Below are 23,327 nucleotides of genomic sequence, written 5' to 3'. Positions count from 1 at the left end.
CTAATATGAGGTTCTTGCAGTGGCTGCTAGCTCCACTCTTCGCAACGCCATTAAAATGTAGCGTTGCGGTGGAATACCCATTGCAAATACTTACTCTTAAGCACAGCACAGCAAGAGCCCCTATTCCAGAAGCCATTGCAACGCGTCATCGTGCTGGCGTTAAGCTACTGGATTCTCACAGGGACAAAGCTGTGGACGGCGGATCGAGATTGAATATTGATGATCGATGAGCGATTCATCTCATTTGTCGTGTCTTCTGAATCTTATTATGGTCCAGGGTCCAACGTTCCTTCAGCTGGAGCCTGAAGGCGATCCATTTGCTGCGGGTCTCACGTGGATACTGGGTACGGGGCTCCGTCTGCCTCGGAAACATTGGAACGCGGGTTTGTTCCCTGGCGCTAATGCTTCATTTGGGGCGTTTTGCTCGTTCGGCTTTGGAATTTTGCTGTAGTGAGTTCGTGAACAGTTTGTTGCATTGCAAGTTTCCCCGTAAGTTCCTACATCAGTGGAAGACATTTTGCGATATTTAACACAGATAGGCTGCTGAGTCCTGGCATCCTAGATACATTTCTTCTTTTTGTTACTCAGCATCCAATACGTGCATGGACAGTGCTAATGATGCGGCGTCCGTGCAAGATTGTAGATTGTTTTGCAGTTTAGCGCTGCATTGGTGATACGATCGCAATGTTGAATACTCAGCGTGCAAGTTTATTTTGTGCTCGTCATTGCTAACGTCGTTTATTTGGTGACTTACTAGAACACGTCTACTTGCCCAAAATTTAATCAAGAGTGGCAGTGTCGCGGACTCGCGAGATGTAGCGGCGCGTAGCCTATCAGGTGGCGATCGCGAACAGGCTCGCGAACAGTATTGCGTGCTCAGGAGTATGGGGCGTGGGTGGTTTATTCCGTCAAGACTGAGGCGTACGCCGCGCCTGAAATTGCTTCGATCCATCTCCAGTTTTATTTTTCGGCGAGCTAAGTGTATTCTTCCGTTAACAGCCATCTCCTCAAAGCGTTCATCTCCCGGAACCATATAATGAAAAATGCCTTGATTGCGGGAGTATCAGATCGGAGACCAACCACAACTTCAATTCAAGAGGAACATGAACACCGGATTTTCAATCAGCTCACAATCGCTTACCAATTTTTCTCCTGCAGGACCGAATTCTCATTACAAACAATGTTCTCTTTAACAGCCACTCAGCCTACAATGGTCTGACCAGTGCTTGGATCGTGAGTCGATGATCAGTGCTGACAGTACATCAATCGTTGGACTTCTCGTAGCTGACGTAGACAGACCTCTTTGGCCAATTCCGAGGACAACCAAAGCGTTGCGCGAAGCGAGTGCTCAGCATCTGGTATCTGCTGACGCTCCTCCTACAGTTACTCCGTATTGGTGGTAAGGTGTTCACGTTTAGACGTGGACAACTATGTTCGCTGATCATGTTTCGGCGACATTACAGCGAATATCGTCCCCCAAGGACCCTGCATCCAGCGGAAAGATACCTCTGTAGTGACATTGGCGAACAATAGCTGCTGCAGCAGTGATTCAATGTCGCGTCTGCTCCTGTCCACATGGAAGTAGCCGATCGAATCAATAACGCCACGAACTCCGCAAGCGGACACCCACTCGGTCAAAGCATTGTGGGTTTGTGGACTCTTGAAAGATTGGTTATATAAGAAGGATTGTGCAAACAGTCGAGCACCCCCAACAGCTTTTAATCATGCATCGCGCTCTCTTAATCGACGATATCCTCCATATCATTTTACATAATGTCAAGTCCTCCACAGTGGACTTGAGAAACTTGGCACTGACCTGCACCGCACTCTCAGCTCCCGCCCTCAATATGCTCTGGTGCGAGCAGTCTAATTTGGCACACCTCATCAGGTGTTTGCCCCAGGACACCTGGGAAGTCGGAGAGCACAATGTTATTGTGAGTGATATATGTCATTTGGGTCTTGACCGGACGATGCTCACTGTACTTTATTTCGCAGAAAATGTTGCGCGAGCCGCAACTCGCGGAGTGGGAGCGCGTTAGAATGAACGCGTCAAGGACACGCAGGATTGTTCGCAATAGGAGCCACACGTTTTTCCGTTTCCCGAGACTACGTGGCCCGGGCCTACAGCGACTTTTCCGGCTCATGCCTCCCGCTCTACTCTTCCCTAATTTGCGTGCACTCAATTTCGACGCTCTGCCGGAGGTTGGCTCAAATTTCGTTCTACTGCGCCAGTTCTTCTCGCCCAGATTAGAAGAACTTTCCTTCAATGTACCACCAGACGTTACGATGCATGAGGTAGAACAGTTGTTCGATGCTCTTCGTGCAGAAGCGGCCGGCCTTCGACAACTTTCAATAAAGGCGAACCACGGTACTTCGGCTTTGCATTGTACACTACCTCAGAGTGTCGGAAAACTGCCAAAGTTAAATCGGCTGGTCATAGACAGAATCGATACACGCTCGATTGTGCAGAACATTACCAACATCCAGCATACCCGCTGTCTCCAAACCCTGACTCTTACTTTGTGCAAAACGTCCCGCGATGTGGAGGGCCAACCATCGGGCAACACGCCACTCGAATTGCGTACCCTAAAACACCTCTTTCTCGTTGGCACTAACTTGCGACAATGCGTATTCCTCCTTTTTCAAGTGACCACCCCATACTTATCAACCATCGATATCTCGTACCATATACCTGCTACACCGATGGAAATCACCGCGTTTATCACATGTCTTTCCATGTCTTGCCAAACATTCGCATTCCTGGAAAACATTTCTGTCGTCGACGATTCGCTTTACCGGACATGGCAGCACCCCGACTCCTACGGCCCACTCCCTTCTTATATTTTCCGCCCTTTGCTCGAGTTCAGAAGGCTGTCGACTGTCAATTTCGTTGCTGTTGGAAATAACTGCCTTGATGATGGGTTCATCGAGGATGCCGGGGTTGCCTGGCCGGATATTCTTGAATTGAGGTTCATCTCGGCAAAACCTGTCCCTTCCGAGGTCACATTCACTGCTATGCTCTCATTGGCGTCAAGGTGCAGATCGCTGCATAGCCTACACCTAGCATTCGATGCCACTCATCTTCCAACGCTTCCTCATGCACCAGACGGAAACCGGGAGGTTTGGCGCGCGCAAACAGCCCTCCGCGAGCTGCATGTCGGACACTCAAAGGTGTCGGAAGCGGCACATGTCCATTTCTTCCTCGCTATGGTGTTTCCAAACCTGGCTGATTTCGCCTGGTACGATTCGCTCAATCCGTCTGATATTACTGTATGGCAAGAAATTGTGCGATTGTGGAAACAAGAAGTGAACCTTCGGGCAACGGCTCCAAATAGGGCGGTTTCCTTGCCAGACTTCCTACTGGAGTCACTGTCGGAGGCGGAAGATGGAGTGGGGGAGCACGGTAACTTGCTACAGGGATTGTAGGAGGTCCTAATTGTAACTTCATATGTACTAGTATGATATAGTGGCTGCTGTATATATCTGCTCTGTATGTTTATTCAACATGTCGACGAAATGTATGTAAATCGAGTAACCAACTTTAGCTCATCGTTTCTCTGATTTAGCACAAGTACGAGTCATGATAGGTATTAAGTTACGGGTGTCTCACGAACTTACGAGCTTGAAGCTTGAAGAATGGTGTGATGGTTCAGAGTCGGCTTGACTCGAGCGACTCGTCCTATGCGCTCGAGTAAAAGTCGAGGCTGCAAACGACCAGGGCACAGAAGAATTCAAGTGAATATTCTAGGGGACAATAACACGAAAGAGGATACAAAAACGAGATCACGGGAGCGCAAGAATATCAGGGTCACAGTGACTACAAAAAACGGGACGAAAAAGGATTGCAGATAAACAACTTGTGAACATGCCCAGACGAAGTAATACGACATATGTAGAACTACACACCGATATGTGCCCAGGCCGACTTCGTACAGTCTATGACACCGTCCTCCAGATCCTGGAACATTTTCTTGTAGAAAGCTTCCACAACGTGTTTTGCGAGAGCGTCACTGACCCCCCACAACGTGCCAACGACGCTCTTGAACCCCGAAAACTGAAGTCCAGCTCAAGTCCAGCTGCGAGGTTCAGACCACCTGCCCTTTAACCTCCTCTATCTCGCCCTGCAGCTCTGCAGCCATCGTTTCTTACCTGTCGCGAATATAAACAAGTTCGTGCTCGCATATTGATATCTCTACATCTAATTGATTTATCGTGTCTCCCACAGTTGAGTCTGGCCATGACTCACAAATTCTACGTCGTCCTCAAATCTCAGTTGTTCTCTGTTACAACTTCCGATGACGATCGGTTCGAGGATACCTTCGAGTCCCTCAAATCCAATTCGGCTGCAGCACGTCGCATTTTGGGTAGAATCGCACATGAACAATGCGACTACTACATGCTCAAAAATCCCGTGCGACTTCCTGCTAGAATTAGTAACACTGCCGACATCATCTCAGAGTGCATGGATCCGGAAACTTGGGAAAAGGTGTCCCATTATTTGGATTCCTTGGAGATTCTGGCACAACCTGTTACAAAGAAGCATGTCTACATCGTGATCATCCCCCAGGAGGGCAAGTTACGTCAGCATATCTGTTGATCATCGATTAGCTCACCCATTCCTTCAGGTGCAACAGAGAGAGCTATCGCAGCTCTTAGAAGAGATCATAATGAGATATTCAGCCGCTTGCAGATCAGGGTGTTCAGGCTGCAAAGATGGACGATGGACGATGTCACCCATAACATGGCAGGTGGCAAGTTGCACCTTCCCAACAACGAACGTCTAGCCGAACTCTCTGAAATAGAGGCATCATTGGCACAGCGCCGTACCTACAAAGCGAGCACTTCTTTTGCCGCATCTACAGCCCTTCGCTAATTCTTCTCAAGGTCCCGAGAGCCCCAGAGAACAGGGATTATGAGAATGCTTGCCAGGACACTGAACATCTTCACGACATCTTTGAGTCGACTCTGAACCAATCGGGCACTGTGACCGACCGGGAATTCATGGCTTTTTTTGATGTCCTTCGGTGCTTTGATGAGGACTCGAAACACATTAGCGCCGACTCATCTTCCGCCCTTAAGACCAGCAACTTCATCGTGTATTTTATAGTTCCGCCTTTCTTTTCTAACCGCAGCAAACCATTCGAATTAAAACAGTAAGTAGGTTCACCTCATGTCACAGTTCAACTGATTATAATGAAATGTTTCAGGGAGATGCCCTGGAACTTTCCTATATTCATCGATACTCACAATCGCCCCGAGTCTTGGTATCAGTTCCACCCGAGGAGTGATTTAATCGTTTCATCACCCTTGTCTTGTTTCCCGTTCCTCTTCTGCGAAATTATTTCACAGAAAGAAGAGGAAGATCGATACCGCATGCTGCTTCAAGCTATTACTGTTGCACGGGCAGGGCAATTCCTTATGGGGGACGGTGCACCGAAACCGTTCTTCGTTGTCGCGATTTACCTCCGTGCAAATTTGACGGCAGAAAGATACGTGGTCACCCATACTACACCAACGGAAGAGGGAGAAGAGACCAAGAGGTGCGACATGCTGTTTCGTTGTCCCGTTTTTTTGCTCATAGAATGGTCAGCACCGCCAGGTATCCATTGCCCAGAAAGATTTTGACCTTACCAATGCAGATGGTGCGGTATCATTTCTTCGTGAGATGTACAACCTCGTCGCGATGCTTGAGGAATTGGCCAAGCATCTTGACGAACGCAAACAGGATAGCCTTGTTAAAGTCGACCAGTATGCTTCCAAGATGATCTCCCTCACATCTAATGTTAAGCAGGACAGGACGGGCGGCTCGACATTGGCCTCAGTAGTTGAGGGTGATGCTGACGAGGAGCCTCAAGATGATCTCGGCATCTTTGGTACAGATGCTATCCAAGCTATTCTAAAGAAGATGGATTACAAGATCAACTTCATCCCTGTTCGTGTCATCATAACGTCTGGAAATGTGATACTGACGCTTTGCAAACTTCTTGTAGTATCCACTGATAGCTGCCGTGTCGAACGCTACTAGTACTCACGAATCGGAGAACAGATACCTGAAGTTCGTGAAAGAAGGGGGGAAGGAAATTGAAATCCTGCAATACCTCACAGGAATCGATTCCCCTGCAAATCATACCATCTCGGGAGTACGAATCTGGCCTGTGCGCGGCGGCAACGTGATATCGATGCCGGCGGCTGGCGCCCGGCTTACGTCGCTAACAAAACCCAGTGCACACCTGTGGTCTGTGGCTAAACAGCTGTTCGAAGCGGTCGACTTCATGCACCAACACGGCGTGGCGCACATGGAGCTGAAGCCGAATAACATCTTGATCTCCGTCAACGGCGGCCGTCTGACTGTCATCGACTTCAACAGGTCCTTGCGAGTCAAGGGTATCGAACATAGGTTCCGTGGCGTCGTGGGGACTCCTGAATATATCGCCCCCGAGGTAGCCGCCGGCAATGGCCCCTGGAGTGCGATCCGTGCGGACTTGTGGTCCTGTGGAAAAACATTAGAGGAACTGTGCGACAAGTGTCGCCCGTCCACGGATCGCGATACCCTCCTCGAAATTTCGTCGCAACTTATGGATGAAGACCCAAAAAAGCGACCGATGATGGCAGAGGCGTTGGACAGGCTGACCCGTTGTACCGTTGATACTACCACCCGACCAGGTTCTTCAATGTAATGTGAATCTGAATTCTTGTTTTGCGGGCATGCATTTATCTGTCGTGAGTAGTTTCTACTCTGTTGCTCCACAAGAAGTAAAGGCATGAATTCAAGTTGAATGTCGCACGCATTCCATGTAAACCCAGTCATGTTTCGATGTTGTCATACCATATTGTCGAGAGTGATTAAAGATTGGATTCACCGGAGTCGCCATGTAGTACCACTTTGTAACAGTACCTATTATAGGGTTTTTTGAGGGATAGCCGTATGACTAGACGTGATTTTCCTTTCTCGTCAAATGATCACACTCGTGTACAAGGATTCCTTGCAACGCTATCTAACATATGCAGGACTTGCTTGTGTAACTGTCAGACCTTGACCGCCTATAAGTAGGTTAGGTACGCGTATGTAACTTCCGCGTGAAGGTCTAGTAGATAGACGATAGGCGAATCGTTGCGAGGGGTAGAAATGATAAAATCATCGTATCTGGGACATTATTGACTCGAGCACCTTCTCAATTGTGTGCTTCTTGTGCAAGTTGTGTAGTAGTTTTAATTCTTAAAATAGACTTTTACACATCAATTGGGAAATGCTGTCACTTCACGTGTACGCCTCATGCATGGTACCGTACGCATACTCAATACATGCTTGGGCGATAGGCCTGTGCTGAAACCACCTCTTTGGTCCCTTTCCCCATTATGGATTCCTCAAAGATCATCAGAGAGAAATTCAATCGCGTCCGAATCCTCATTATAGGCAGAGCGAATGCCGGCAAAACCACCATTCTCCAGAGGCTTTGTAACTCAAGGGAGAAACCAGAAGTATATAACAGAGCTGGGAAAAAGGTGCGTGTCACGGTGTTGCTACTTACTGTGGAGGCTGGTAATAATGATTGACCATCGAGATCAGATCGATGCCTCTGTTTTGCAGCGATCCAGAGAGGTAGGGTATACTCTTGGTTCGCAACATGAACTGACATGTTCTCAGCGTGGAGATTTCGATATCGAGAATGGATTGGTGTTTCGAAACTATCCAGGATTCATCTTTCACGATTCACGCGGTTTCGAGGCAGGCGGGGAATCCGAATACAACGAGGTGACGGCATTTATCGCAGGCCGTTCTAAGAAAATCAGTTTAGAGGATCGAATCCATGTCATATGGTAATCGGTCAGGTTGGCGACATGCACTCGCTCACTTCTTTGACATAGGTACTTCATCCCAATGGATCGGGCGAGCAGGTGTTTCACTGAAGCAGAACTTAAATTTTTCCGGAGTGACTATGGCAGCAGTAGGCTTTTGCATCCGGTCATTGTTGGCAGCGGCCCACTGATTCACAAACCCCAGTCCCGGTAATGGTGTTATTCACCAAATTTGACGCCCTCTATGCCGTCGAATTCGCACGACTGACAGAAAACGGAACATCGAAGAAAGACGCTAAAAACCTGGCCCCGAAGCACGCTCCGGTGACATTTGCGAATGGGTCACAATTGAAGTTTTTATACCAATCCAAGGATATCCGGCCTCCAAAATGTCATGTATGCCTCCCTGGTAAGTCAGTCAATCGCTCGATCGTGATACATCATGAAGACACTTGATCTAAACCCGACATTAGATATGAACAGGGATGACGCAGATTGCAGGCCACTCATGGAACGCACGGCTGAAACTCTCCATATTGCTCGGCCAGTTTTTTCAGCAAACAAACTTGCAGAAATATCCAGTTGAAAGGTAGATACCCTGAATATCAATATCATTTGCCTGTAGCAAGCATTGACGATCAAAATCAACCAGAAACAATGAGCACTCATTATTTGATGTAAGCTATTTGTTCAATTCGTCTAACTATCGCGGAACGTGAGCTTGCTTCGCACAGATTCTTGCTATAAACACGATGGTCTGCAATGTTGGGTTACATACCGCCGAAGAGCTGCTGTCCAAAGAGATTGACACAGATTACAACAACCGCAGCTCGTATGCCAAACGCTCGGTTGTAAGGACGCGAAAATCCGAATGGGATAATGCGCTTCAAGACGCAGTTAAGGTGAGATGCCTTGCATATCATGACGCTGTTGACGTTGACCCTTCTTGATGACCAAGTCCATTACTATCCAACCCTCCTTGTTGGGCTACATTTCCAAGGCCATTGCACTCTGCGGCAAGGAGCAGCTCTGGGACGCGAATCAAGCTTTTGATCTCGCTTTCATATTTTTGAGTCATGATCCGATCACTATCGATCTTTTACTATTGATCAAGGTACATTCGTCAATATTTTCAACAATAAGTCGGGCTTCAATGTCGATTTTCAGGCTATTGCACTTTTCAATGCCAGTCGCCATGATGAAGCACTACAGCGAGTTCAAGACCTCGCCACCACTTATCAGCTCTTAGATACACTCCCGTACAGTGTTGTCAACGTGAGTTCTATATCAGACCTCCCGAATTTTATCACTTTCGAACATACTCGGCGTTAGTCATATCTACGTGTGCAGCTTGCAATACTTGCTTTCGAGGATGGGCAATACAGCGAAGCCGCTGATCAGCTCAGCAATGTTATTCCCAGCATAACCGATGTGTTCTCTCGCAGAACACCGTTTGACATGAGGTTAAAGATATTTACGGTGGTGCGTCACTGCGAGGTCACGGAAGGCATTTCCACTAATTGTTCGTGCGTACTGCACAGTTTTTCGGTTGGGACTTGCATTCGTTGTGGCACACCCCCAACCAAAGACGGTGCGACGCATTCCTCCGCGCTGATCGAGTGATCGAAGCGGTCGAGTCTCACCAATACATGATGCTCATGATTGACAAAGATGCGAAGGATGGCTGTCTCGAATGGTCTGCCGGTGAGGGTCTTCCTAGATGACTCGAACATTGACAGTTACTCTGGGTTCATATAGTCTTCAAGAAAAACTGCACTGCACGCTGTGTCGCAAAGGGAGACGAGGCTGTTGCTGTGAGAAATTACGACACGGCTGTAGAACTCTATTCAGCAGGTATCACGCTGGACTCTTCGTGCGAGTCCCTCTTTTTCCACCGCAGCAAGGCAAACTTGGAACTGAACCTCTATGCGGAGGCGTTTCACGACGCGGAAAAGGTGCTGGTGTTATACCTAACCTGTTTAGCACAAGTGCTGATACTACCGATACATAGATAATTGAACTCAACCCATCATCGTATCTTGGTTATGAAGTGACGCATGCGGCGCTTCACAAGGCTCAACGGTATGATGAAGCAATCGTGGCCTTCGACATCATGCTCTCCAAGTTGGACGATGCACCCGACCCACAGATACGGGGTAAGCCCCGAAGCGCTCATGCATCAACGTAAACATGTAACTCTTTTTCTAGAGTTGCGTCAGCAGTATTGCAGTCCACCCGAAGCAGATCGTGCTATTCGGAGAGTCATTGATGACCGACTGGAAAACGCCCCACCTCGTCTACTCAACACCTCCACTGGTTTTTTATGCAATCGAGAGGCACAGATCGACGCCTTCATAAAAAGCACAGACTACAAGCAGATCTTGTCATTATCGATGACGCACATGCCCCTCCGAACGGAGCCCATCAAAATAGTGGTCGAAAAGTACTTCAGTTGGGTCATGTTATCGCATAGGTGGGAAGGCAAGGAGCCACTGTTGCACAACATCCGGGACAAGGTCGTGTACGATCTCGATCCAGTCGGAACTGTTGTGAAGTTGCAGAAGTTTTGCGAAGTCGCGCGTGATGCAGGGCATCACTGGGCGTGGAGCGACACATGCTGCATCGATCAGAATAACAATGTTGAACTGCAACGATCGGTTAACTCTATGTTTGTCTGGTATCGCCATTCAGCTCTTACGATCGTCTACCTATCGGATGTTCTATCTTCCTCGAAGTCTGGCGCACTCGCAAACAGTGCTTGGAACACGCGAGGGTGGACTGTTCAGGAAATCCTCGCTCCGGCAATCGTTCTCTTTTACAAAGTAGATTGGACCCCATATCTCGAAGATTGCTCTCCCAATCACAAGAAGTCTGACGCTATCTTGCAGGAGTTGGAGCATTCAACAGGCATAGATGCGCAGGCTCTTGTCGCCTTCGACCCGGGGATGAGAGGCGCGCGCAAGAAACTCCAGTGGGCGTCGACGCGTGTCACCACATTGCAGGAAGACATCGCATACTCATTATTTGGCATATTTGGTGTCCACCTACCTGTCATCTATGGCGAGATGAAACAGAATGCGCTCGGGCGGCTCTTGCAGGAGATTATAGGTCGTTCAGGCGACATTACTGCCCTCGAGTGGGTCGGAAAATCATCCACATTCAACAGTTGTCTTCCAGCTGATATTAGCTCGTACAAAGCTCTCCCACACACACCGCCACCCTTAACCGAAGATGACATGCACTTGTTGGTCTCTTCGTTGCACAACGCTGTGGTCATGGAGTCAGCATTGTAACTGTATGCTCTCCTTGACGACCTCGCTGCTCCTCGTTTCGTCAACTCCAGACTGCAACTGCCTTGCATTGCATTTCCTGTTACAGTAGTCAGACGGAACCGTGGTCGAGACCAGGAAACATGCCTCACTTATGACATCAAGGCAGACGGTCTTGAAGATCTTTCTATCACCACTGAAGACAAACTGGTTCAATTTTCCCGGGCACAGCCAACTCAACGGACATTCCTGCTCGTTCGTCCATGGAATCATCATGACCTCGGGCTCCCTAACTTTGCGGATGATACACGAAGCATGGTTGAGTCCTTGTCCGAGTCTGTGTTAGACGATCCGATCGGCGGGTATCCCGAAGATGATGAACCTGATGATACAGATTCTCACTTACGAGCGTTGAGGTTGATTGTTCGCCTCGGACAGCCTTTTGGCGCACTTTTTCTGGCACAGTAGCATGATAGGGAGTACAAGAGAATCGCTTCGGATCACAACATTATTGCACGGGTCAAGGACATGACTTCTGTTCATGACATGATGGACGTTAGGACGCTAGATATACTGTAGTTGTACGAATTTCAAAGAAAGGGGTCTCTGATGCGTTTCCATTCATGCTCTGATAGTAGTACCCGCATATATCATGCTAGGCATTTGTGGTTGAACTGATCAGGCGCAATTTGGCCCCGCAAAAAGTGAGCGCTGAGCGCTGAGCATTGGGCGGTACCGGCGGAATCAGCGCAAGGCACGTAGTAAAGAACCAGAGCAAACGCACATGAAATAACAAATATAGTACAGTACAAGCTCGTCAGAGAATACATATGATACAGAAGAGTACATAGCGCATGCACGCCCCTAGCAAAATAAACATATAACCTACACATAAAATCCACAAAAGGATCGCACCCATGAATACAATCCGTTCCGAATGATACAAACGAAAACAGCCACCAAGTGACACCCTTTGCGTCGAAATAGATGTTCGAGGGTCGCTGAGTAGCGATCTGTTTCCCTGTTCCATTCGTCCCCGTATCCGTTTGCTCATCGTAATGGCCAGTTTTGCCTCCCAGACGCTCCGCACCAACAATCTATCCAAAGACATCGCCCCAAATGCCCGATTCACATGGCCTCGCAACCCAGTAGTCAGTGGAGTCCGCGCGCCGCCACACCCACCCCGGGTGCAGCTGAACAGTGCGAAGTCCAGGACAAGTACGGTTCCATGCGATCTAGGCGCAGAGACGGACATGATCAGCGCATCCAAAACCATAATCGAAATATAACACAGCAGACGTACCACAAGTTCGCGAGTGTAATCGTCAAACGGCTCCGACGATTGTGGTGCTTCGAGCTCAGGATCAGGCTTGCGTGTAAACTGGAAATGTGATCTGGAGGCATACCTTGTTCGTCCACGAAGTCCACGTCGACATCTTGGGGGAAAGGTAGCTGCTGCAAGCTGAGAACACCCTCCATAAGGGTGTCTGTAATGGAATCGATATCATGCATGCTCTGTAAGTAAGTATTGTCGATACCAGGGGCACCATATGCGGTGTCGTCATCACGCTTCCTCAACTCAAGGACGTTTTGAGGGGGTGGGAGAAGAGGAATGCAGAATATGCGTGCGGATACGAGATGTGGAAGAGCGTACAGTGTACGTGAACCCATACCGAGGATAGTATCCTGAAAATGAGGGTCAGGGTCGAGGAGAGGGAAATGAGGGATATGCAGCGCACCTCGCTTGGCCCTCCCCTTGCATACCGGACTTGTAACTTGGTTAACATGGGAAAACGGGCAACGATAGCTAGCATGACCTCGTCGTCCCAGTCCCCCACAAATAGTGAAAGCTCTTGCACCCTCGATAAGTGAGAGTGCACTTCTGCGAATGATTTGTAGAGTGGCGTGAGCGTGGCTTCATCGCGGATATCGAGCTTGATAATTCTGGGTCCGGAACAGATAGAAGAGATAGCAGATAAAGGGGCAGAAACTGCACAGAGGGCTGGAAGAGAATTTGGCGACAGTGGAAGGGCGGGGACGTGGTTTCGCAGGATGAGAGTGCGAAGGGAGGGAAGAGTCTCTAGGAACGAGATGAAGCCCTGTGGGACTCTGGGACGGTCTTTCTGGATGGGAAACTTGACGTCGAGAGCAATGAGTGGGGGAGGTGGCGAGGAAGGTGTGAAAACATGGTGTAACCAAACGGTGTGGTCATATGTGAGAGTGCGGAGGGTGGGGACTTTTGCAAGCATGCGTAGACGAGTACGGGGATTCCGAGGATTGATGTCGTCGTCATTGGATGGAAACGTAGAGCGAATATCGATGAGGGTGAGAGATTCTATTTTCAGGGAAGTGTGCTTGATATCTATATAGACGCCAGCGAAGTGAACGGTGCAGTGCACAACTGCTAAATCACGCAAGTGCGGAAGGTCGCGCAGGATAGAGTGGAAATCTCGCGGGAGAAGCATACCACGGAAGACAACCTGTCTGAGAGAGGTAAAGGCCTGGGAGGTAACTTGGGTGATGAGCTTGTCGTAGACAGTGGCGTCCGCAAGGAAGCGCGGTTGATATGCATCCTTGATTTGGAAGAAGCGAAACCTGGTTGACTGCCTGTTGACAGGAATGGGCGTCCAGTCGTCAGCTTCCGCAAAAGAAACAACAGCGACAGCTTCCTTCAGCTGCTCCATTGGGCGCTCTACGAGCGGGGAAATACCAAGAAGAAGAGAATACGGTGAAGGCTGGATGGAAGATAACGCTGAGTACGCCGTTACAAACGATGTCGGGGACGTCAGAATCAGATGCTTGTAAAGAAGACGGATGGCGACCGCATGAAAGTTCTTCGACGTCAAGACAAGGTTACGAAGCGAGTGTGGAGACAGATATTCGAAGATTGAAAGCCATAGTTCATTGGGAAGTGTCATTGAATAGGCGACTTTTGACGGAGACGCAGTTGATGACATGGACATCAGTTGATGGTAAAGATATAAGTTAGCTTTATAGCATCACGTGACTGATCAAAGTCTCGGACTTGAGACTGTTAACACCGAGAGACTGGCCGATTTCGAGGAATATGGATACTACTACACGCATCTAAGCATTCACGAACTGAATTAACAGAAGACGTGAAGGAAGGAGCAAATAAAACATGACTTGAAATACAGTAGAGGCACAGAAGAGCACACGTACATACACAGAACATAAACAAATAACATACACAGATAACCAAACGCTTTCCATTTGTGCATCCAGAAGTACAAGCGAATCAACACAATGAAAAAACTGCCGAATTGCATACCAATAAAGATGTCGAAGTCAGCGCCGAGAATGAAGCTCAAGGTCACGTTCGATCTGTTTCCCTCTTTCTTATTCTGCCATCCGTTCCCGAGACCCCCTCTCGATTGCCGGTTCTGCCTCCATACGTTCCACATTAATAATTTCCTAGTCACGTCGTCGTCTGGATGCGTAACTAGAACATTGATTCCCTAACAATAAACTCGGTTCGCCAAATGGTGACTCAAAGACATCACCAAAAATGCCCAATTCGCATGGCCTCGCAACCCAGGAGTCATCAGGGTCTGCACGCCGCCACACCCACCCCAGGTGCAGCTGAACAGTGCGGAGTCCAGTACAAGCACGGTTCCAAGCGATCTAAAAGCAAAGACGGACATGATCAGCAGATACCGCAATCGAAATACAACATAGCAGGCGTACGACAAGTTCACGATTATAATCGTCAAACGGCTCCGTCTCCGGTGATAGGGGCTCCTCGACCTCAGGTTCAGGGTTGTGGTTGGACTCCAAATTATCAATAGTTTGGTTGGAACGCGCCCGCTGCTCGGCAGTTGTGCACTCATGGCACGGCAACCCGATGCGAGTCCCGTGGCAGCAATACATGGCGTACACGTCCATGTCCATGTTCAAGTCTACGTCAACGTCTGGTTGATAGACGACAATATTTTGCGAGTTGCCAGCATGGCCCTGGTCACGGGGTACGCCATCATCATCTTCATCACCCTTCGTGTCTGTAACCGGATCGATGTTATGCATACTCTGGAAATAAGTGTCGTCGATGCCAGGGGCGCCATATGCGGTATCGTCATCGCGGGTATTCGTCTCAAGGAAGGTCTGAAGGGGCGGGGGACCAGGGATGCAGAAGATGTGTACGGATACAATGTGTGGAAGAGCGTACAGTGTACGTGAGCCCATGCCGATGATAGTATCCTAGAAATTAGGGTTGGCGTCGGCGAAAGGAGACAGGAAATGAGGGGAAAACCACGCACCTCACTTGGCCCGCCCCTCACATACCTAATTTGTAACTTGGTTAAATTGGGAAAATGTGCGACAATGGCCAGCAAGACCTCGTCATCCCAGTCTCCCAAGAACAGCGAAAGCTCTTGCACCATTAGCAAGTGAGAGTGAACTTCTGCAAATACCTTGTAGAGCGGTGTGAGCATGACTTCATCGCAAATATCGAGTTTGCCGATTCTACGGCCGAAACAGAGAGACGTGATAGTAGAGAAAGGGGCAGAAATAGTACAGAGGGCTGGGAGACCATTTGGCGACAGTGAAAGAGCGGGGACGTGGTTTCGCAGGATGAGAGTACGGAGGGAAGGGAGAGTCTCTAGGAATGAGATAAAGCCCAGTGGGACTCTGGGACGGTCTTTCTGGATGGGGAACTTGACGTCGAGAGCAGTAAGCGGGGGAGATGGGGAGGCAGATGTGAAGGCGCGGTGTACCCAGACGGTGTGGTCATATGTGAGGGTGCGGAGGGTGGAGGCCTTTGCGAGAAGGCGTAGACGGGTACGGGGAAGATGCATGTCGTCGTCCTCAGATCGAGACGTAGTACGAATATCAAGGATGGTGAGAGTTTCGATTTTCAGGGAAGTATGGTCAATGTCTGGAGGGGCACGGACGAACGGAACGGTGCAGTGCACAACTGCCAAATCATGCAAGTGCGGAAAGTCGTGTAGGATGGAGTGGAAGTTGCCTGGGATAATCATACCACGGAAGACGAGCTGTCTGAGAGATATAAACGAGGATACTTGTGATAGGAGGGTGTTGTAGAGTGTCATATCCGCAACCAAGCGTGGTTGGTAGGTATCCTTAATTTCAGAGAAAAGAGACCTGGTCGATTGGCGATTGTTTTTAGTGTTGACAGTAATTGGCTTGGACCCATCAAAGGAAACAACAGCGACAGCTTCTTGTAGCTGCTCCACGGTGCGTACGAACGGAGAAATACCAAGAAGAAGAGCGTGTGGTGCAGGCTGGATGGAAGATAGCGCGGGGCGCGCCTCTACAAACGATGTCGGGGACGTCAGAATCAGATGCTTGTAAAGAAGACGGATGGCGACAGCATGAAATTTCTTCGACGTTAAAATAACATTACGAAGCGACTGTGGAGGCAGGTATTCGAAAATTGGAAGCCATAGTTCGTTGGGAAGCGTCATCGACAAAGATGCAGCTGTGGACATTGACGATGACATGGACAAACCATCTCTATCCACGTAAGATCCAAATTGCAACTTAAGCTTATAGCATCACGTGACTGATGCCAAACAAAGGCTGCGACACTGTAATAGCTGAGCACGATCGATCTGACAGTGTTCTAAAAACCAAAGACTGAAGACAGTCTTTCTATTAAGTATCACCAATGTCTACCATCCTACGTAGTCAGTGGTAGTCATGAGTAACGTATCGACAAAAGATAGGTCTGAGCGCAAGTTATCAAATTCAATCTTGCTTGATCATATTAGCCAACTGTTTTGCGGTATCTTTAGACATACCGCAACGCTTCATGAGAAAAGGTACAAGCTCCTTCCTTGTCAAATGGGAACTACCTGAGAGTAGCTGCTTCAGCTTACGCATCAGCGACACGAACAGGTTATCTCCTCCTTCCCATGCTTGCTTCTGCCCATCAGCAGCAAATTGCTCGACGAGGCGACGTATAGTGACGCGCGATTCTTCATATAGGACTTTGTGCCTGCCATCCAATCCATCAGCGGCAGTGATGCACGCGTGACCTTTGATCTCATATTTTTTGAAGGCGCGATATTCTCGCTCCCACCAATCCTCCATCCTCTGCTCTCTTTCAAGACCCGTGATCGCAAGAACAATGGGAACCTTCTTCTCGCAGAGGAATTCATGAAAGAGACGGTAATTGCTCTGAAGAGTAGCGGGCATTCTTCCAGCGCGAATGCAGAAGAGGAGCAGATCAATGCCGCCTCGCGAGTCCAATTCCTTGGTAAGCCTATAGGCGCTTTCGACGCACTCGAGGTACTCTTTGATTCCAAGCTGCGGGTCCTCGAGTCCAATGGTATCGAACACCTGGTAAGACGCGCCACCGAAGCTGATGTCATATTCTTCCCAGCGCATCGTACAGCGTTGTGGGCTAGAAGATGTGCGTGCTACATTCTGTCCCGCTATGAGGTTGATGACAGAGCTTTTGCCTGCTCCAGACTCGCCAAAGAGTACGACAACTTTTTTGCTGTACTCGGATATCAATATTAGAACAAATCAATATCTGAAGACTACGTACCGTGTGTTCATTTCAGGAGGGATGTTCCAGTAGTAGTGATATGTAGTCTTTGGTCGAGATTTAATGATGCAGGTCTTATAAAAGTAAAGGGATACGAACACCAGCCTCAAAGCAGATCATCACGTTTCTTCGTCTCATTTTCGCAACCATAAGTCGCATGGCTTGACGAAGAAACAGCATCTGCTACATTCCCGATGCATTCGATAGATCAACTTGAGGCAAACTCATGTTGTTGGCAGTGTGACTCGATTGGTTAGAGAACCCATGCAGCAGTCCTTCAGGGTGCGTTACGTAGATTGCAGGGCCTGTACGTCATTATATATGACTTGATATATAAGTATTGGCTTTACAATGAAATCGAGTTTTGACAAAAAGGCCAAGGCTGTTCGAAGAATTTCGGAATCAGAATGTGATCTCATATTTTCATCGTAGGAGTACTTGATCAAAAACTCGAGGCAAGCATGCATTGATGAGGGTGCGACTCGTGGATTTGACGGGAGGACCTATATTGGAGACTCTGGGAGAGAAAGGCCGATCGAGGCGAGGTAAAGGCTGGCAAAAGCGAGGCGCTGAAAAAAAAAAGGTTACCAAAAAGGAAACTGAGGAACAACGCCGGATAATGCCTGATCTTGATCAGGCCTCAGTGAGCTAGTCTCCCGTAGTCAGACCTCGATAGAATGCTTCAGAAAACTACCAAAAACCTTGGACAGCCATCCATAGTTCAAATGACGTACTAACCATATCCCAAGGTATACTCGACATGGAAGGCTACAGTGTGGGGGGCGCTTGTGAGAGACTAACGCTCATCTGTCTGCACTGTGGATAGTGATTCCAGTGAAAATCATTAGCCAAAATCAGCACCAAATGTAATTAAAAGCATAGCACAATGAGCTGAAAACGAAGTGCTGAAAGTTCCGAATTTTTCGAGTTTAATCGATTCTTTACACAAGTCTAATTGGTCGATACTTTCGAGTTTCCCATGTGCGGGCTGATTTAGGGTCCACCCCTTTGCCGTTGTGGCACGCGCTCTGGGCGCCCTCGGCATGACGTTCATGCTGAGCAATCTTCGTTCTGGCGGAGATTCGTTTTGTTTTACTAGTGCGTGTGGGCAGTTAGGAGGTCCTCGCCTCTTCTCACCTGCCCATCATCGCACTAGGTATGTTTTCTAGAAGTATTTCTGTTGGCCTCTTCTCACAAGACCATCATCGCACTAGCATATTTTATTCGTCACTATCTAAATAACATCGCTTTTTAAGCTCATCCATGTCGGAATATGAGCATCCCTCCTCTGAAACCCGTTCCTCAGGACATCGCGAGTCCGCAGACAGTCTCTCGACCTCTTTCAACCCCGCAGTCATCGAGCAATGTCTCAAATTCATTATCCATTACCGGAAGCATAAGACCACAAAAGCAAAAGCAATACTTGGCATCCAACAGGTACTTGCGGGAGCCACTACCAATGGAGACCCCGCCTTTGAAAGCGGATTCGGCCATTATCTTGAGGTCCTTGACGCCGTTAGGACAGAGGAAGAGCCAGAAAATATTCGAGGAAGTCCAAGACCGACACGTTCGGGTGGAAGTGAAGTCTTGTATGATCCAGAGCGAGAAGTCTTCAGAAGTGCGATCAGAAGAGGCAGAGCGCAGAGTAAAGAAACTGAGGATGATGACGAGCAGGAATCAGGGTACGCAGGGAGTAGCAGAATCAAAAGGGAAAAGCGGAGAAGACTTAACGATGATGTACTTCAATTCTGCCCTTGGTTTGAGCCATCCAAATTTCAATCCCTCACTCGATCGCAAGGGATTCAAATGGCCTTGCGGTGCTATGAAGAATGGTCAGATGACCCAAAGTATTATCGCACCAGAATCACCACTACGCCTGGATGCCCAAAGTTGTCTACCTCACAGTGGACATTGCTTCTCGAAGGGAAAGCGGTGGATCTCGATAAAGTCTTCACCGGACGGTATTCCACTGCCATCGACTCTAAGCAAACCCAGTTCCTTGGGAAGGGATTTGAGCTCTCGCTCTCCCAACCAACCGTTAGTCACAAGGTCAAATCTGCGGGGGATTGGGGAATCGCGACCGACATATGGACTCGAGCGCTCACCTTCATCATGCCGTGGAGGGAAGAGGAAATTCGAGAGTATAGGGAGTACATGTCCGACATCTTCGGAAACCACTTCTATTCCGTCCATGAGCGTGTCCTCGACTTCGACCGTGCCGTTCAACTCCTCATTGAACAACAAAAGTTTCTCCGCCTCGATGACTTCCCTAAATTCGAAGGACTCAAGTCCAGCCACTTGTCAGCTTTTGGGATGGTCGCCTGCATGCAAGGGTCACACGGATCGGGAGAAAAGGGAGGGAAAGAACTCACCACAGAGAAACGGCAACCCAGAGGAAGGGGAGAGCCGTGTCACAAATGGAACCGAGGGGAATGTGACAAGGAGGCGAGAGAATGCCTCTACTTCCACGTATGTGACAGAGGAAGCTGCAGGGGGAGCCATAAGCGGGGAGAGTGTCCCTTGGACAAAAAGGGTAAATGAGACAATTGCTGAGGGACAGCGTTTTCGCCGACATTTCATTTGGGGTAAGCGGATGTCGGTAGTTAGTCCAACGGCGCTATGGACCGAAACCGCAGAACCATTACCATCACCCCCTGCCTCTGAATTTCTCAATATCGAAGCAATCGAAACCATTCGTTCGCGTCCGGATCTCTTTCGTGTTGATACTCCGATCAACGTCGATGTCTTTCAATCTATGTTGGAGAATGCAGGCCACCCGAATCCTAACTTCTACCACTCTGTGTGCGCTGGTCTATGCCAAGGGTTCTGGCCTTGGGCAGACACGCATTACGGGGAATATCCCTCCACGTGGGAGGAATCTACTCCCATTCCTTCTGTTCCTCAAGAGCGGGAATTTCTACACGAACAAATCGAAAAGGAGGTTCGCGTTGGGCGATACTCATCAGACTTCGGTCCGGGGTTGCTACCTGGGATGTACTCTATGCCCATACACGCAGTACCGAAAGATGGAGGAAAGTATCGACTCGTTACCAACCATAGCGCAGGTTCTTTTTCTCTCAACTCCATGATCGCTAAGGCAGATATCGCTGGAGTTACGTTGGACAACGTCCAGCATCTAGGTAATGCGCTACGACAGTATCGAAGTCAAGAGGGAGACGGGCCTCTCGTAATATGGAAGGCGGATGTATCAGAGGCCTATCGACACATGCCCATGCATCCGCTTTGGCAGATCAAACAGGTTGTTTCATTCGAGGGTCGACGACACGTTGATAGAGCTAACGTTTTCGGGGGACGAGCGTCACAACAGATTTTTCACGCCTTCATGTCACTCGTCATATGGTTGGCGACATTTACGCGACTCATTCTTGCTTACATCTACGTCGACGATTCTTTTTCGTACGCTGAAGAACATGATCTCGCCTTCTACGGCAAGTATCAGAAATTTCTACCGCGTGGAATGGTCAAATTACTGCTCCTATGGGACGAGCTTGGGATTCCGCATGAAGAGCGCAAACAAGTCTTTGGTTCACCCCTTCCCGTCATCGGGTTCGATGTCGACCCACAGCTTATGTGCATTACCCTACGAGACGAAGCTAAGACAGACCTAATCGTGGAATTACGAGCATTCGCTCGTCATCGCCATCGACGTACACTTCGGGAATGTGAGCACATAGCAGGGTCCCTCAATTGGGCACTCAATGTCGCTCCAATGCTACGTCCTGGGCTAGCGGCCCTTTACCAAAAGATGAAGGGAAAGACGCAGTCGAAAGCACTTGTATGGCTTAACCGGCGCATCGTTTTTGAGATTCTCTGGGCAGCGGAGCATCTTGAGCGATCGAATGGAGTCTACCTCCTCAAGTCTGTATCCTGGAACCTTCGACAAATTATTCACGCACCGGATGTTTTGTGTGTATACTGTGACGCTTCAGGAGTTGGAATGGGGTTCTGGTACCCCGCTTTACATTTAGCATTTCAGTCTAAGCTGCCCGCACGCTCGCCAGTATCTGACATTTTCTTTTTCGAAGTGTTATGTGTCACCTCGGCGATTTATGACGCTCTTTCGCGTATCTTGCCGGGCCAACGTTTGGCGGTTTTTACAGATAGCCTCGATACCGTCAGCATCTTCAGCTTGCTTTCTGGCGAAACGAGCTATAATCAACTCCTCATGTTTGTTGTTGATCTTATCCTTGCTACAGAAGTCGATTTCTGCGTCTTCCACATCACGGGAAGTACAAATGTGGTCGCGGATCACCTCTCACGCAACAAGGCTCGGGAGGCCTTAGCGTGCGTTCCTCATCTCCGAATTCTCCCCTTTGAACCCCCTCGGAATGCGCTGGGGGAAGGGAAAAAATGATTCCATCGCTACGTCGTGCCAAGCAGCCCATTCGGGAAGCTTGGCCTTTAGAGTGTCTCGTACATGAATGCTCTATTAATCTGGGTTTGTCTCTCGACCGTTCAACAAATCACGCCTATTCTTCCGCCCTTAACTCGTACCTCACCTTCTGCGAATTGCACCACTTCGCAATCGAACCAACCGCCGACACCTTTTCTTACTTCATCACCTTTATGGCGGCGCAAATCAACCCTCGTTCGGTGGATAACTATCTATCTGGAATTTGTAGTCAACTTGAGGAGTTCTACCCATTGGTTCGCGACGTTCGCAAATCGCGCTTAGTCGCTCGGACTCTGCGAGGCGCGAAGCGTCGTTATGGAACTCCAGTTAAGCGAAAACTTCCGTTGACACGAACTGATCTTGCACGGGTGGTTGACAGTCTTCACCATCCTTCCCATGATGATAAGCTTTTCATCGCCATGCTCCTTGACGGTTTTCACGGCCTTCTACGGCTTGGTGAACTCGTTTGGCCCGATACTCAGGAACTTCAACTTTGTCAAAAGCTTACTTTACGCACCTCCGTGTGCGTAACGTTGAACAATCACTCCTTTGTACTGCAAACACACAAAGTTGACCCTCATTTCGAGGGTGCAACAATCGTCATTCAGCGCTCCCTCGTGCATCCAGATCCTCATCACTCTTTCATCGATTATCTTGCGTCGCGTGACGCACTCTTTCCCTTCCACTCTACTCTTTGGCTACGTGAGAACGGGAACGTGCCTTCTCGAGCGTGGTTTTTAACACGCTTACAAAAATTTTGTCCTCCCACCATCGCTGGTCATTCCATGCGAGCGGGAGGAGCAACATCCTTGGCAGCAGCAGGAGTCCCTGCCATGGAGATTCAAGCTATTGGGCGGTGGTCATCAGACTCATTTCGCTCGTATATTCGCAAGAATCCTACCCTTTTGCATGCTCTCATCTTTAATGGTCGGTCCGCACATGATGGGCGTGATCCATTCGCGCTCGTCCATTGAAAAGATATGTTTTCCTATTTTCTCTTTTTTATTTTTATACAAACTTATCGCCCTCCCTCCCTCCCAACACACACATTACGGCTTATTTTCACGCGTGAACGCGCAGGCATTCGCGCATCCTGGGTTGTTTTTTATCTCTATCTATGGCCTCCACCTTTTGTCCTTAGCTAGTTTGTCTATTCATCGGATTTTTCCGGACTCGCGTCCGGAAAGATCCTTATGCTGGCTAATCCTCGCAGCCTGCACTTTCGCGAGGCTAAGTGAGACCAATTAGACTCTGAAATTACAGTTGAAAATCAGCTGAAATTGTGCTGCAGTCGTGCCAAAAGAAATGTTGGCCT

The 23,327-nt window shown here is 48.8% G+C and overlaps 8 protein-coding genes across 8 annotated transcripts; 5 read left to right on the top strand and 3 right to left on the bottom strand.

Moving 5' to 3' along the window:
- Window positions 1-1,282: 1,282 nt before the first annotated feature.
- Window positions 1,283-3,536, top strand: DEU56DRAFT_902000 (uncharacterized protein). The gene is made up of 4 exons (XM_041356579.1): window positions 1,283-1,399; window positions 1,464-1,855; window positions 1,889-1,934; window positions 1,996-3,536. Exons 2-4 carry the CDS (start codon window positions 1,725-1,727, stop codon window positions 3,424-3,426), a joined length of 1,608 nt encoding a protein of 535 aa, XP_041207415.1. The 5' UTR covers window positions 1,283-1,399; window positions 1,464-1,724; the 3' UTR covers window positions 3,427-3,536.
- A 704-nt stretch (window positions 3,537-4,240) lies between these two features.
- On the top strand, window positions 4,241-6,842 carry DEU56DRAFT_809215 (uncharacterized protein; the record flags this gene model as incomplete). The annotated part of the gene is made up of 6 exons (XM_041353467.1): window positions 4,241-4,571; window positions 4,626-4,834; window positions 4,885-5,153; window positions 5,208-5,496; window positions 5,600-5,932; window positions 5,991-6,842. Coding segments are annotated over 6 exons (2,118 nt in total), but the record flags the coding sequence as incomplete, so codon positions are not given.
- Window positions 6,843-7,234: 392 nt separating this feature from the next.
- On the top strand, window positions 7,235-8,864 carry DEU56DRAFT_809213 (uncharacterized protein). Its single transcript, XM_041353466.1, has 9 exons — window positions 7,235-7,503; window positions 7,568-7,600; window positions 7,646-7,818; window positions 7,867-7,946; window positions 8,003-8,206; window positions 8,271-8,386; window positions 8,450-8,474; window positions 8,532-8,699; window positions 8,756-8,864. The coding sequence occupies exons 1-6, from the start codon at window positions 7,357-7,359 to the stop codon at window positions 8,381-8,383; spliced, it is 750 nt and encodes a 249-aa protein (XP_041207413.1). The 5' UTR covers window positions 7,235-7,356; the 3' UTR covers window positions 8,384-8,386; window positions 8,450-8,474; window positions 8,532-8,699; window positions 8,756-8,864.
- Window positions 8,865-12,163: 3,299 nt separating this feature from the next.
- Window positions 12,164-14,023, bottom strand: DEU56DRAFT_913650 (uncharacterized protein; the record flags this gene model as incomplete). Its single annotated transcript, XM_041357547.1, has 4 exons — window positions 12,164-12,301; window positions 12,370-12,416; window positions 12,473-12,752; window positions 12,806-14,023. The coding sequence occupies 4 exons, from the start codon at window positions 14,021-14,023 to the stop codon at window positions 12,164-12,166; spliced, it is 1,683 nt and encodes a 560-aa protein (XP_041207412.1).
- A 478-nt stretch (window positions 14,024-14,501) lies between these two features.
- On the bottom strand, window positions 14,502-16,534 carry DEU56DRAFT_913649 (uncharacterized protein; the record flags this gene model as incomplete). Its single annotated transcript, XM_041357546.1, has 3 exons — window positions 14,502-14,711; window positions 14,775-15,284; window positions 15,344-16,534. The coding sequence occupies 3 exons, from the start codon at window positions 16,532-16,534 to the stop codon at window positions 14,502-14,504; spliced, it is 1,911 nt and encodes a 636-aa protein (XP_041207411.1).
- Window positions 16,535-16,793: 259 nt separating this feature from the next.
- On the bottom strand, window positions 16,794-17,609 carry DEU56DRAFT_913648 (P-loop containing nucleoside triphosphate hydrolase protein; the record flags this gene model as incomplete). The annotated part of the gene is made up of 2 exons (XM_041357545.1): window positions 16,794-17,547; window positions 17,599-17,609. 2 exons carry the CDS (start codon window positions 17,607-17,609, stop codon window positions 16,794-16,796), a joined length of 765 nt encoding a protein of 254 aa, XP_041207410.1.
- Window positions 17,610-18,861: 1,252 nt separating this feature from the next.
- Window positions 18,862-20,139, top strand: DEU56DRAFT_738541 (uncharacterized protein; the record flags this gene model as incomplete). The annotated part of the gene is made up of 1 exon (XM_041348668.1): window positions 18,862-20,139. One exon carries the CDS (start codon window positions 18,862-18,864, stop codon window positions 20,137-20,139), a length of 1,278 nt encoding a protein of 425 aa, XP_041207409.1.
- A 52-nt stretch (window positions 20,140-20,191) lies between these two features.
- DEU56DRAFT_738472 (uncharacterized protein) lies at window positions 20,192-20,752 on the top strand (the record flags this gene model as incomplete). The annotated part of the gene is made up of 1 exon (XM_041348660.1): window positions 20,192-20,752. A coding segment is annotated over one exon (561 nt), but the record flags the coding sequence as incomplete, so codon positions are not given.
- Window positions 20,753-23,327: the final 2,575 nt, after the last annotated feature.

Source organism: Suillus clintonianus (assembly GCF_016758775.1).
Source record: "Suillus clintonianus strain FC179 chromosome Unknown DEU56scaffold_45, whole genome shotgun sequence".
NCBI classification, from domain to species: domain Eukaryota; kingdom Fungi; phylum Basidiomycota; class Agaricomycetes; order Boletales; family Suillaceae; genus Suillus; species Suillus clintonianus.
This window is presented reverse-complemented; position numbering and strand designations above follow the sequence as displayed.

What these genes read in the sequence shown, in the direction of transcription:
- DEU56DRAFT_902000 (XM_041356579.1), top strand. Translation starts at nt 1,725, where the DNA reads ATGCATCGCGCTCTCTTAATCGACGATATCCTCCATATCATTTTACAT. An exon ending in CCCGCCCTCAATATGCTCTG is followed by an intron (nt 1,856 to 1,888) that starts GTGCGAGCAGTC and finishes ACACCTCATCAG; the next exon opens with GTGTTTGCCCCAGGACACCT. An exon ending in TCGGAGAGCACAATGTTATT is followed by an intron (nt 1,935 to 1,995) that starts GTGAGTGATATA and finishes TTTATTTCGCAG; the next exon opens with AAAATGTTGCGCGAGCCGCA.
- DEU56DRAFT_809213 (XM_041353466.1), top strand. Translation starts at nt 7,357, where the DNA reads ATGGATTCCTCAAAGATCATCAGAGAGAAATTCAATCGCGTCCGAATC. An exon ending in CCGGAGTGACTATGGCAGCA is followed by an intron (nt 7,947 to 8,002) that starts GTAGGCTTTTGC and finishes CACAAACCCCAG; the next exon opens with TCCCGGTAATGGTGTTATTC. An exon ending in ATGTCATGTATGCCTCCCTG is followed by an intron (nt 8,207 to 8,270) that starts GTAAGTCAGTCA and finishes ACCCGACATTAG; the next exon opens with ATATGAACAGGGATGACGCA.